The following is a 14797-nucleotide window of genomic DNA, read 5'->3' as shown; positions in this document are numbered from 1 at the left end:
TGAGCTCCAGCGGGAGTATGGAGATAACACTGTAGCGGCAGTAGAAGCAAGTTGAACAGAAAAGGAAACTCCTGTGGGAGCCGAGTCGGTACTACTGCTGCAGCAGTGGAGGCGCTTTGGGTGGAGAAACTGGGCTTCTGTTGGAGCGGAGGAGATAACACTGCTGCGGCAGAGAAAGTCAGTTGTATGGAGAAACTGAGCTTCTGTTGGAGCGGAGGGAGAGGAGATGTGAGATGAAAGGGCGGCCTCGCGGGATGATACGCATCAAAAAGTTTAAGTGGCCGAGCAAAGATAGTTGCTCACATTTATAACCATGTCTAGAAGGGTGGATGCGACCAGAATTATCCTGTCGATTTTTTCCTTGGGCAGTGAGGCCTGGAAGTTATTTGTATCCAAGTTAATGCCCAGAAATTCGATGGACGTGGCTGGACCCATGATTTTGTCTTGGACGATTGGAATCCCAAATTCAGTGAAGACCTCTTATACCCCTTTTCCACCAGCATGAACCGGGTGCTAGTTCAGAGCCAGTGCTAGTGGCAGTTCGGAGTTGGTTCGACTGACGAGCCTTCTAAGAACCGGTTTGCCTTTCCACGGGCTAGAGAGCCGCCACAGAGCCAGGGGCCTGTACCATGATGGTAGTTTAACAAACTCAGGGTTACAGGATTAGTTTAGAGTTGACAAAACCAAACCAATCTATTCAGGTTTTGTTGGTCCCATGATGCTGATCATCAGCTTTCTCTGTCAACTCAGGCTTTGATCCTGAGTTTAGGAGTTTAGCTGTGACATCAGCAGTGAACAGCCAATCACACGCTGTGGATCAGTAAAACTGAGATTCACTTCTCGCGAGAGAAGCAGCAAGGTTAATTTCTCCTGTAGAATATTACATGATTGAAAAACATTAAGAATTTAAACAAATTTACACAGCAAGAAGAAAAGAGCTGTCAATAAAAGAGTACAACTTAAAGAAAATATTCACTACGTCAATGCAAGTAAAAGTTATGAAGTTAGTTTAGTTGATATTTAGAGAGAATTGAGTAATGTAGTAATTTTTATAGCTTTATTTATTGATTTTAAAGCTTATTTGTATGACCTTTGTATAGGCTATTTATATTAATTTCAACTAAGTGCCTATTAATGATTGATTAACTAAAATACGTGTAATTGAATACGGGTATAATAATTACATAAATTATATCTAAATCATTCAAAATTATTATTATTATTATAAATAAGCATTGTTAAAAGCCAGACACTTTAGTCTTTAATAGCCATCTGCTATGTAGTGACCTTTAATTTGGAGTACAAACAGGAGGAGTGACTTTATTGCATCATAGATGTGTCACTTTGCTCACAGCTGATTGGTCCAATTTCAGTTTGATCTCTTATCCAGAACATAACCTGCCCTGGAGCAGGTTAGCCATGGAGCGTAAGTTACTATGGAGATGAACACTGCTAAAAGCCAAACCACTTTAATGGTACCTAAAACCCAGGATTAGCACAAACTAAGCTTAAACATATCTGGCTAGCCAGCTAAACCGGCTTCATGGTATAGGCCCCAGGTCTTACGTCACTGTATACGTCTCATCTTTCTCAGCAACGCTAGCGAGGCAGCGGGAAACACAAACACACCAGGCTTGTTCGAGATGCATCGGCGCTGCGCAGGCCGATCAGTGTATGATATCAAAATACCGCAAGAGCGATTCAAAAGCATAAGGAGTCATATGCTCTCGCTGTACTTTGATGTACTTTGTTTGCGATCGGGCTGCACCATGCGATGCATCTCGAACAAGCCTTCCATCAACAATGGCGAACGTTGTGTCACTATTGATACTATTCATGGCTTTACGATCCTACATCGGCATCAAAACACAGCGAATCCAACGCATTTGTGCAGCTCACCGTGATTTGAATAGACGGAGATTACAATCAAGCCGCTATTAGCTCGATTAGCTGCTATTTCAAAAATGGCGGTCACAAGTTTGTGTTGGGCTTGTTGGTCACGGTAACCCCACCCCCAGCCCCTGACGCAAGCGGTTCTTACTTCTAGACCAGCAATGTTTTGGTGCTACTTAAGAACCACTTTTCCTGGTTCGGAGCTGGTGCTTTGGGTGTGAAAAGACAAAGAACCGATTTGAAACTAGGCTCCGGCTCCAAAACCAGCACCAGCACTGCCTTGGTGGAAAAGGGTCCTTAGACTGTGAGAAGATGCACGGCTGGGATGGAGTCGGGTGGTGAGATGATTAGGAAATCATCTAGCACGTGAATTATATAGTAAATATAGAAGGAAAGATAAATTGATCTTGCGGAAGAACCGGTCCTGTGAGGGAGGGAGAAGATGTTTTATGGGAGAGTGAGTTCGGAGCCTTGTGATTACTTGCCCTGTTTGTGGTTTTGGAAGTTGGAGTGAACTTTGGAGATGGGAAAGCTGCTTGAAATGAAACGTACAATTTGTACAGTTGTGCTTTATTCATCCTCCCAGAAAAATGAACGTCAGCGATGATTAGCACTTGTCTTAACACTGTCCATTTTTCTATTGCAGGAATTGTGGGTTGTGCTGAGGTGTAGGAGGATGCTGGAGATGGTGGTGGATGTCTTGATGGTGGAGGCGAGGACAAACCTCGGTGTCTCAGGGTACGGGAGGCGGGTGGTGTTGCTGCAGGTTCGGTTGCGGTGCCCTGTTGAGCATGAGTGCTTCTTGGTTCAGTGGGATGCGACAGAGGATCCTGGGCAAGGATGGAATCGTCGTCGGACGGGAAAAAAATCTCAATCTCGGACATTGTAACAGATGGGTAGGACCAAATGCTGAAAACTGTCTAGGAATGTAGGTGAACCGACTGAGTATATATAGGCTTCCTCTCATGCTGATAGGATAGACGTGGTAATTGTTGATGACGAGTTGAGTGGATTGATTATTTGAACATGCTCCTCCCAAACTTTGTTAATGAAACGCCATTTTTGCAGTGCATTGTGGGATTGTTTAGGGAGCGAACGTTCCAGTGCACTGGATTGGTTTTGCAATTGAGACATCCCTTAAAATGGCAGACTCCCTGATCAGTGCCCTGACTACTGAACTAGGAAGCTGACTGAGATGCACCCAATGTCTTGCTCACTAAAAACTGGATTGTTTTGTTCCTGAATGTTTTTTTTTTAATTCAAATGACTCATTAAGATCATCAATTGTCACCACCTAATGGTTTAACGATACAATTTGCAGAAAGAGTCACTGAAAAAATCCAACACCACCACTTATGTTTTTAAAAATCTTGTATGATCACCAAGGCTGCATTTATTTGTCCAAAATACAGTAAAAATAGGAATATCTTGAAATATTATTGCAATTTAAAATAACTATTTTAATATATTTTAAAATGTAATTTATTCCTGTTATGTAAAGATGAATTTTAAGGATCATTACTCCAGGTGACACATGATCCTTCAGAAATATATATTCTAATATGCTGATTTGCTTAATACTTTTGTTGGAAATATGATACATTTGTTTCCAGGATTCTTTGATGAACAGAAAGTTCAAAAGAACAGCATTTGTTTGCAATTTTGTAGCATCATAAATGTCTTTACTGTCGCTTTTGATCAATTTAATTAATCCTTGCTGAATAAAAGTATGAATTTCTTTAAAAATATATTTCTGACACCCAAACCTTTGCACTCTTGCTCGTGTGATGTTGCCTAAATACACAGTGAAACATCTCTGAAGTTTATTTACCTAAAGTAATGTTGTGGTCAAACACAATTAGCCAATAGTGTTTTTTATGAATCATAAGCATTACTAATACCTAAGTGATCCAGATTCAAAATGACAAGCATATAATTATGCTCTTCAGAGTGATTAAGCAAATAATTACACTTCATCCCTCTGCATGGTCAATGAGACGGTTACTACAGCAACACTAATTGCTCACTGCACAGCACTAAAGGCGCTGATCGAACTGTGTGGGCTGCGAGTAAACATCATTTAACACAACAAGTTAGGATAAAAAAAAAAAACCTAAACGGACTAATCAATGTTAATGAAAATCCTAAATGACTTTGATGAGCTCTTCTAATTTGTTGAGCGCATGATAAAGCAAAGGGAAGCCAAAAGCCAACTGTTCTGTTTCGGCTCTGGTACTTCAAGCAAATAAAGTGAAACAAGACTGCGGTTCACACACCTGGTGGTCAGGTGTGCTGTGAGAGGGCGCTGTCGCCCCCGTGTGGCTGAGAGCGGGAAATCTGCTGGGCTGCCCTCGCAACGTCACTGTGATGGTGGTAGGAGCTTTCAGCCCTGGGGAAGACACACACATTACAGACATGTCCTATTTAAAAAAAAAAAAATCTAAAGACAAGAAATATGTTTGCCTTTTCTTTTCCCTAAATATAATAATCACAAGTTGTTTGGATGTATTGTGGGATATTTAAATAAAAACCATTAGGTGATGGAGGCATAGCTATTATGCATGCAAACACGTTATTCTGTGTTGCTTATTAATACAAATTTAATACAACCTGTTATGTTTTGTCCATAATTTATAATGTGATAAATCAGATTGACCATTTACCAGATTTAGCAAGTAGCCTAATGAATACAATTAAATAAATTCAATTTTTAGGCTATGTGATGCAGGTGAATGAATCAAATGTTTTTCATTCACCTCCTTTAAAGCCTACAGATAGTCAAAATCACAATTATCAATAACAGCATTACTATTTTTGTCAATCTAAATAAATGCATTTGATAGTTCATATTCACTTTTATCCCGTGTATTGACTTTGAACCTGATCCCATGAGTGGTTTTGCAAGGACGGAGAGTGGTGCAAGTTTGTGTTGTTATTGAGAAAATAAAACCCACGAAACTCTCAGCTTAACGCCGACCCTGTCTTCTTCCTTTCCACCAACAACAAACTTTATTACACTGGTGCCGAAAAACCCGGGAAAGGAAGAAGAGTGCAGCTGCCATCATGCAGAATCCGTCAGGATCGCCATTTGCGGACGTCATCCAATCACTCGCAGGCCTGCACCAAGAACACCACAAGGCATTGTTGGACATGAGGGAGGACCAGGAATGGCAGTTCCAGTCCCTTGTCTGTGCCCAGCAGGAGGACCGTGAGCTGTTCCGGAGCTGGATGGACCGGGAGGTTCGGACCGAGGAACGAGTCGCAGCCGTGGCGCCACCCACTCATGTTCGTCTGATGAAGATAGGAGCCCAGGACCACCCGAGGCATTCCTGGACCTCTTTGAAAGGACAGCCTAGGCGTGTAGGTGGCCACAGGATCACTGCATCTCATTCCCCTACTGACTGCGGAGGCACAGATAGTGGCCCAGCAGCTTCCGGTCCAGAACCTCCTGGTCTACCAAGACCTAAAGAGAGCCATCCTCCAGCAAGCTGGCCTCACCCCCGAGCAACATCGCCAGTGATTTAGGTCGCTGGATCTGGGGGAGAGCGGCCGGCCTTTCGTGATGGCTCAACATCTCCGGGACGCATGCCGCAGAGTGCTGGTGGTCGAGGGAGGCGCCGTGGACCAGATCATTGAACAGGTGGTACTGGAGTAGTTTATAGTGCGACTGCCCAAGAAGACGGCGCAGTGGGTCCAGTGCCACCATCCCAGTCCCACATCCCTGGACTCGGCCATCCAACTGGCCCCGGGGTCGGCAAACCCCTTCCATCTGTCTCTCTCCCTTCCTCTTTTCCTGTCTCTCCCCTGTCTCCCTCGGGCCAACCCGAAGAAGTGTACGGTTGGGCGTGTGGAGGTCAGGGTTTTCACTTGGTTCACGGACAGGTGCGTCCCCGAATTAGTAAGACAGCAGAAATTGCAACCTGTCCACGACCGAAGACCAAAAATGAGGTGAGGTAGTTCCTGGGGCTGGTGTGATATTATAGAAGGTTTGTACCTAATTATTCGGACCTCACCAGCCCACTGACTGACCTCACTAAAAAGGTAGCACCAGATCCTTTTACCCAGATAAAAGCTGCTCTGTGTGGTGGACTGCTCTTACACTTGGGTGCCGTCTTGTCTCAGGAGATAGAGGGAGAGGAACGGCTGGTGCTCTACCTAAGTCAGATGTTCTCGAAGAGAGAGACCAAGTACAGCACCATTGAGAAGGAATGTTTGGTGATCCGATGGACGGTCCTCACCCTCCGCTATTATCTCCTGGGATGGGAATTCACCTGCATGCCCCCCTGCAGTGGCTCCACCACATGAAGGACACCAATGCGCAGATCCCCCGTTGGTATCTAGCTTTACAGCCTTTTAAGTTCAAGGTGATCCACAGGCCAGGGGCGCAGGTGGCTGTGGCTGACTTTCTCGCGAGGTCTGCACAGACGGAGAGAGTAGGGAGACGAGCGGTAAGTACGTAGGTCGAGTGCATGATGATAAACACCTGTGTCAGCTTGCAGTAATTGGCGCAGAGACCGGATAAAGCCACGCTGGAACAATGGCTGGGGAGAGAGACCAGCTGAGGACTCGTGGGTGGCGAAGCTGAGGAGAGCCGGACAATACTGTGTTTATAGAGACTGAGGGTGCTTTCACACCTGCCTCATTTAGTTCGGTTGAATCGTACTAGAGTTTGTTTTACCCTTTGGTGCGGTTCGTTTGGTCAGGTGTGAAAGCAGCAATCGCACTCGGGTGCGCACCAAAAGTGGACCAAACAAGCGTACCGTACGCTTTCAAACGAACTCTGGAGCGGTTCGTTTGTGGTGAGAACGTGATCCAACCTCGAACAGACCCAACTGCAACAAGTACTGATCATTTTTGGACTAAACCAGCTGCGCTGTGCATTATGTGATGAGGAAGTGTTTGTTGACAGTTTGCGGACACAAATTTGGAGTAGTGAGGAGGTGCGGAGCCTCATAGAAATTTGGTCTGATGACCATATTAGGTCCCAACTTTCGAAAACTCACAAGAACAGCACGATCTTCGCTTGAAGTGACGAGCGATGCACGCTCGCCGTTTGCAGTGCATTAGAACGTTGTTTTCAAGCCGCATCCGTGCTTCATTATAGAAATGTATTGTTTGTATATTGTGGTGTATACAAACAATGTAATAGATTATGGCCAGGGACAAAACCAGCCTGCGCAGTCACAGTTTAGGAAATACGAATTTGTGCCAATACGAATTTGTGCCAATGAGCCAATGAGTGATGTGGATGTTGTCATGTGACTGCATTTTGGTTCGTTTCAACTGGTTCGGACCAAAGCAATCCGTGTGGTGTGAAAACAAACCAAAAATGGTACAATGTACAATTGTTTGTCCTTGGTTCGGACCAAATGAACCGAACTAGAGATGTGAAAGCACATTAAGTTTATATGTTTATGACAGAGCGTGAAGCAAAAGTGGTGTTATTGAGAAAATAAAACCCATGAGTCTCAGCATAACGCCGACCCTGTATTCTTTCTTTCCACCAACAACAAACTTTATTACAGCGAGTAAATTATGGGATTCTTTTAATTTTGGGGTGAATACCTTTAAGAGTGTATGATTGGATCATTATTGCAGTGAGTATTAAGTTTCTATCATGTTATAGGTTTGTCATGACACATCAAGACCATATTTCAGGATGACAATGTCGAGATTCATCATGGAATTTCTTTCATTAATTACTCACCCTCTTTCCAAACCCGCATATTCGGAACACACAAAATATTTTTGATGAAATCTGAGAGATTTCTGTCCCTCCATTGACAGCTACGCAAATACCACTTTGACGCTTCAAAAAATTCATAGAGATTGTAAAACTAATCCATATGAATTGAGCGGTTTAGTCAATTTTCTGACGGGACACGATCACTTTATATGATGAACAGATTTCATTTAGGCTTTTATTCACAGATAAACATTCATCAACTCACACATCAGTTTTGGTAGAAGCTCAAGCATGTTCACTTGATGTGCAAGAACCAATGCGCAATTTTTTCCTAAAGATGGTTTCTGTCATTGTAGGCAGTTTTTAAAATGCTGATTTAATTTCAAGTGTTCGTTTTTTAAATAAGTTTAGTTTAGTTAGTTATTTCATGCTATAAAAACAGGGGGTGTGACGTCATGATTGACAGCTTCTCTGAGTGAAGTTGTCACTGAGGCACCAAGTGACTTTTTTCGGGAGGAGAGTGAAGCTTTAGCTTTAATTTCTACATTTCCATAACTATTTATTTCACACAAACATAATGAATTGTTCTGCATCTGTGAGAGTGTGGGCGGCTTTTGACATTGCGCCTCTACTTCCTGCTTTCTACTGCGCAGACTCCGGTCCCGAGATCACTACTGCGCAGACTCAGTCCCAAATCTGTGCAAGATGTCAGTGCCATATTCGGACCTCCAGAGGCTTCAGTTACTTCAGTGGAAGCCAATGAAGTTGCGTCGTCCACATTTTTTTACGGTCTATGTGCACAGCACATTTGAGCTTCAGCAAGAACCAATGAGGTTCATTCTGGTGTTACGCAGCACGTTTGAGCTTCAGCAAGAACCAATGAGGTTCATACTTGTGTTACGCAGCATGTTTGAGTTTCTGCAAGAACTAATGAGGTTCATTCTTGTGTTACGCAGCACGTTTGAGCTTCTACAAGAATCAACAAGGTTCATTCTTGTGTTACGCAGCACATTTGAGTTTCAGCAAGAACCAATGAGGTTCATTCTTGTGTTACGCAGCACGTTTGAGCTTCAGCAAGAACTATTAAGGTTCATTCTCATGTTATGTAGCACGTTTGAGGTTCAGCAAGAACCAAATAAGTTTGTGTCTCTTCAGAAATTTTGGACTAAACCACTCCATATGGATTAGTTTTACAATCTCTTTATGAACTTTTTGAAGCGTCAAAGTGGAAGTTACGCAGATGTCAATGAAGGAACAGAAAGTTCTCAGATTTCATGAAAGAAGATGATCAAATTTGGAATGAGATGAGGATGAGTAATTAATGACAATTTAAATTTTTGGGTGAACTAACAAATGAAGATGCATTTACTTGAGATGCAATATGACATTAAATATTAAGTCTTTCTGTGAAATTGATAAAAATAAAGCGAGCTTAGGATTAAAACCAACAAATACCTGCCAATGGACTCAAAATCAACTTAATTCAAAAGGGAAATTTGTATAATTCATTGACAAAAATGTGTTCTTTTTTGAAGTAGAAACTCATTTTGATTTTTCAAGACTTAAGTGGGGTTAGGGTAAATGGAAGTAAATGGCCCTTGATTTAAATATGTTTAGATATTTGTTTTGGAAAACAGGACAAAAATACTGAGGAAGATGCAAAAATAAGACTTTTAAAACCATTAGAAACCCTGAAAATATACTGGATACTACATACTAATAAAATAGCGATTAAGTATGCACAAACATATTGGTGTGCATATTTAATTCAGCAAGTGTGGTCCATTTAAATACCCAGTTTATTTTGCATTTTGAATCAAATTGTCAATCAGATAAATCAGTGGATGTTCAGACCAGAATTCTGCTTAATGCAGAGTAGACACTGACTAACGTTTAAAAAAATAAATAAATAATACAATTGACAGAACATTTGCATAATGTATACAGTCTACACACGGCAGAAATAGTCTCAGTATTGCATTTGACCAAACAACTATGGATTAATAATCCATAATTTGGTTTTTGGTTTTGTTTTTTATTGGCACTGCATTTAAATAACTTCTGCAAACAATAGAGAACACTCATGCAGTTTGGGAGAAGATGAAAACAGAAAACAATAATGACACAAAGAAGAGGAAGGAAAAAACATTTGCTGTTGGGGATTTAATGAATGTCTTTGTGAGTAGCGCAAGCCTTATGATTTACATACACCTCATCCAACAGAAACTGGTAAACAAATAACAGAAATGAAAAAGGAAACCAACTGAAAACAGAAAAATGGAACAAAACAACAGTGAGGTGGTCACAGTAAGCACATCGAATGAAGCTGGTGATGTGGGAATTTATCACAGCTGTCATTTTACAGCACTGCCATATAAATATTTTGGTCCTTTGTGCATAACAGCAGTTTGATTTAAAGGTTGACCCCTAGAATGCACTAAAATGAACAACTTGTATAAAAGTACATTAGTTTGCAAGCGGAACTTAATCAGCCCAATAGTTGTAGATCACCCAAACAATTATTTTTACATGCATAAAAAAATGTGCAAATCTACACAAATGTTTGTTTATGGTACATATTTACATGCTCAGCTGGATGTTTATTGCTCTTTCAGAACATTTACCTGCCCAACACCTTTTTTTGGGGTAATCCTTTTCATGGATTCCACCTTTGACCTTACTGCTACTCTAGTCACCTGAGTCCCTACTCATCGCGGACGCCTCTGTTTGGAACGCTGTGTCATCAGTGGTGACGATGACGTACCCGTGCTCTGACTGGAGACGTGGGCCAGTCCTGGCAGACTATTGGCTAGTTTGGCCAGGCCGCCGTTGGTGAGGAGCTGGTGGATCGCTGTTGTTTTGGTCATCCCGGAGCCAGTAGACACGACCGGCACTGCCCGCACTAGCGTCCCGCTTCCCGAGCTGAGAGAGCTCAACACCTGGGGCTTCCCTCCTGACATCTGAAGAACACGACACGCAGACAAGATGGAAATATGCAAGCATGTTTATTATAAGGGATGCAAAAGCATGCATCTCTTAAAGGGATGGTTCACCCAAAAATGAAAATTAGCCCATGATTTACTCACCCTCAAGTCATCCTAGGTGTACATGACATTCTTCTTTCAGAGTTATATTAAAAAAGGCCAGGCTAATCCAAGCTTTATAATGGCAGTTATTGTTGCTCTGTTTTTGAAGTCCATAAAAAAATGCATCTGTCCGTCAAATAACGTGCTCCACGCGGCTCCTTCTGAAGCGAATCGATGCGTTTAAGAGAAATATCCATATTTAAAACTTTATAAAGTAAAGTTCCGTCCGATCGCCTTCTGTGAAAAAAAGTGTTGAAAAGCTGTTCAAAATGCGTCCATGACGTCTGAAGCATTTTGAACTGCAGATGCACTTTCAACACTTTTTCCATAAATTGAATACAGAAGGCGATAGGCCGAAACATTACTTCATTAAGTGTTAAATATGGATATTTCTCTTACACAAACGCATCGAATCGCTTCAGAAGGCCTTTATTAACCCCCTAGAACTGCGTGGAGCACGTTATATGACAGACAGATGCATTTTTATATGGACTTCAAAAACAGAGCAACAATTACTGCGATTATAAAGCTTGTAAGAGCCAGGGCTTTTTTAATATAACTCCGATTTTATCCGTCTGAAAGAAGAATGTCATGTACACCTAAGATGACTTGAGGGTGAGTAAATCATGGGCTAATTTTCATTTTTGGGTGAACTATCCCTTTAAGACAAAGATATGTGTCTAAGCAGCATGCTGAGTGACTGGGCTGGCACCTGTGTGGTGGAGGGGACGCCTGGTGATTTCGTGTTGATCTCCTGCAGACTGAGGCTGAGGCCCTGCAGCAGACTACTGGCAGAGGGAGCTGAAGACACACAGACAAAAAGGATTAAAACTTTTTGGATTCAAAAAAAGATTCAACTTTTGTCAGCTATTTCTTCATTTAGGGTGTATTCACACCCTAGTTCAGTTCGCTTGGCTTGTTTGGTCCAGACCAAAAAAAAAACAAAAAGAAAAACTCAGTCCTGGTCCGCTTAGCGTTCATAATTTTAACATCGAACCTAAAGGCACAGGGATATGTTCACAACCTCAATGGTTGGCTTCTTTTATGTATATTTCGCGACAGAACTTACCAAACATCCAAAACAATGCTGTGTGCTGGGCGAAATGTGCACGTTGTGCGTGCGTAGCTACATATGATGGTATTTTGACCAGCTGAGAACTTGTGAAGAGCTTTTAAAACTAAGATCTGCTGCGAGGAGACGCGGTTCTGACGCCTGTACCGAACTGTGATGGGTAACATCAAGTCCTGTCAGGGTTTCTGCAGGTTTCACCAAGTCAAATTTAAGACTTTTTAAGACCTTTTTAAGACCATTATGAATTAAATTTAAGGACTATATCACACAATAAAAACTTACAAAGGAAATGCAGAATCACAAAATTACTTGCAAAGCAAAATAATTAATTTATTATTTCTCATAGCTCAATCCCACTAGGATTTTTTTTTTAAATGCACAAAAAATAATATACATATATACATATATATATATATTTTTTTTTTTACAAATTTTTACTGATTTTGTGGTTGTCATTTTCAGAAATGTGCATGTTGTTTTTTTTTCATAATTAGGATGCCATATTTACCATATTATGTTAGATGCACAAAAGTCACACATGACAATAAAAGGTCCAGTGGTGTGCTATCTAGCTTTAATAACATGATCGCTTAAAGTGGGAAATATGACCAAAATCTTACAAGTAAACCACATCAATAAGCAATTGCTTAATATAAGTAAAAAGTTCTCAAAATAATCAAGTAAAGGGTGTGTATTTGTGTGTATTTAATCGTATTTGTGTGTAATGTGTGTATTTAATCGTTCAGGGGCAATAAGCCTAGAAATAGAAGATATTCGCGCGAGCACTGACAGGCGGCAAACGCGTGCACAGAATCCACAGTTAGTCCGACATCGGTCAGTAACGAACTGATTTCGTGGTTTATTAACTTTTTTTTAGTGCTATCAGGCATATCATACTTCTATTTGGTCATTATGCGAGATAGCAGGTCAGAAAGATTCGTCTTTGCTTTCCCGATTGGGGAACTATAAGAACTGGAGAACTGAAGCTGAAGAATAAAATCCGTTTGATGTGTCTGTGGTACAATCCGAAAGAGACTCGTGCAAATAACACGAAAGCTGGTTAGCTGCAATATAAGATGCATGGTGGTCTCATTTGTAGTTGTAATTCAGCAAACTATAGTTGGACTACCGAAACAAAGAACTACTCAAAAGCGCTGCGGGAGCATTTCAATGAGCATTAGAGGTAGCGTTACATAGACGAAGGAAAATTAAGACCCGTTGAAAATGATTTAAGACCTAGAACTCAATACTTCAGCAAATTGAAGACTTTTTAAGGCCTAAATTAAGACTTTTTAAGACCCCCACGGGAACCCTGCCTGTTTTTGGTTCGTTTACATGTCTTTGGTCCGTGTTGCGTTCATATTTCATTTGAACCGTACCAGAGTTCGTTTGGATCCGGGCCGAGACCCATCTTTTCAGTGGTCTCGTTCCTCTTGTTTAGTGCTTATATGCAGATTTAAATGTTAAAGCTGATAGAACAATGATGAGAATATTGCTTCAGAATACATTATATTTACACCGCAAAAAAAGCAAAAAGCAAAAGCAAATAGAACCCATTATAAATCACTAACACTGTCTACACTGATACAGTATACAGATGCCTGTTCACTTCACTCCACGCTGAAGTCTGACCAACAACAGGACAAACGGAGGAGTAAAAAGAAGCATTAAGGAACATTTGCAATGACGCATCCTGTTTAAACAGCTTGTTTGCATCCCTGTAAAGACTTCAGAAGGATCCCAGTGTCAGGAACAAGTTGTGGTCTTTTGTTGAAAGATGAAGCAGCCGACTGTATTGGATCTGAGAGCAGCTGCATCATAAACCGCATGTAAACCATTTCATAATGCTGTCTGTAAATAATGACTTTATATGGATAGTGTTTTCAAAACACTCATGTGCAATAGCGAGTGGGAAATGATGCCGTTTCCTATGCAGTGACATTAGCCAATCACAGGGTTCCCACGCTTCTTGAAAGTCCTTGAATTTGAGACACATGGATTCAAGGCCTGGAAAGTACTTGAAAACAAACATAGGTCCTTGAAAGTGCTTGAATTAGGCATGAACTACATTTTGTTAGAGTAGCATGGTGCTATTTTACAAAAATTGGCCTTTATGCGCTACCAGAGCCAGAAAAAAAAAAAAAAAAAAAAACAGCGCTTGGGGAGGAAGCGGGAAAAACATGAAAAAATGCTGTGTGAGCGGCTGGATCGTGATGACGTGCAGGCAGCTCTGCATAATGAGGAGCTTTTTAACTAGCTTAGTGACAAGTGCGTGCAAATTCAATGATGCTTGGCTCAGTGTTGAGCTACATAAAAATTGGTTTATCAAAGTTCCAACGAATAACGCTTAATAAAGTAGTGTTTATCAGCGCAGCACTCCTTTGTTGACAGAGGTTACCGGGGAAACCAATATATTTCTGCTGTTCCATAAGTGCCATCTACTGTCAAAGAGTGAAATTGCATTTTCAGCACATCAGTTGGTTTGTTCAGACTAATGCATATATTAACCCATATTTTAACACAGCTTACACACAGTTGTAAATGTTAACTGGTGGATTGATGAGAAGCTAATGTTTAAAAATGTTTAATTAATGCATATAATTTAAACTTATAATTTAGATTCTTCTCTTGTTTTAAAAAATGTCTTAAAGGCTGAAATGTGTAGTTTTTATAAATATATTTTATAAAACTTGCTTTTGTCAACTTATTATCTGAACTGTAAATTTGTCTCACCCTGTGCAGGTCTTAAAAGCCTTAAAATAGATTTTTAAAAAGGTACTATGTACAGGCGATTAATAAATAATTTTACATATTTTTAATGCCGAACAATGAACTTATTGTTAACTTAGTCCATATATTTTCATTTAATTGGAAAATTCATGTATACAATATTATCTCTATATTTAGATCTTTTAATTAAGTAATGTATTGTGCTTGGTTTAAAGTAAAAGGTGATTTAAAAAGTCCTTGAATCTAGCGTTCATGAAAGAGTGGGAACCCTGCAATCATAACAGTGGCCGTTTACTGACAAGCCTTAAAGAAGGCGCCCCTTAAAAACTG

At 40.8% G+C, this 14797-nt stretch overlaps 1 protein-coding gene and 1 long non-coding RNA gene across 4 annotated transcripts in view; one reads left to right on the top strand and one right to left on the bottom strand.

The window, feature by feature from the left end:
- Nucleotides 1-4861, top strand: part of LOC307133013 — a 57607-nt gene extending 52746 nt beyond the window's left edge. The window contains exon 3 of the long non-coding RNA XR_013817352.1: nucleotides 2540-4861. This is a non-coding gene — a long non-coding RNA (uncharacterized lncRNA). The remainder of the gene's footprint in view (nucleotides 1-2539) is intronic.
- kansl3 (KAT8 regulatory NSL complex subunit 3) overlaps nucleotides 1-14797 on the bottom strand; it is a 49376-nt gene that overhangs the window by 4817 nt on the left and 29762 nt on the right. For 2 of the 3 annotated variants that reach the window (XM_079827734.1, XM_079827735.1), the window contains 3 exons: nucleotides 11378-11466; nucleotides 10344-10539; nucleotides 4170-4282 (listed from right to left, as the gene is read on the bottom strand). In XM_079827734.1, the coding sequence (XP_079683860.1) occupies nucleotides 4170-4282; nucleotides 10344-10539; nucleotides 11378-11466 (398 nt within the window). Of the gene's footprint in view, nucleotides 1-4169; nucleotides 4283-9361; nucleotides 10540-11377; nucleotides 11467-14797 lie in introns of those variants that run through there. The other variant, XM_079827736.1, reaches the window with a different exon arrangement.

This window comes from Gobio gobio (genome assembly GCF_949357685.1).
Source record: "Gobio gobio genome assembly, chromosome: 10".
Lineage (NCBI taxonomy): Eukaryota > Metazoa > Chordata > Actinopteri > Cypriniformes > Gobionidae > Gobio > Gobio gobio.
The sequence above is the reverse complement of the archived record's forward strand: the minus strand, read 5'-3'. Positions and strand labels throughout refer to the sequence as shown.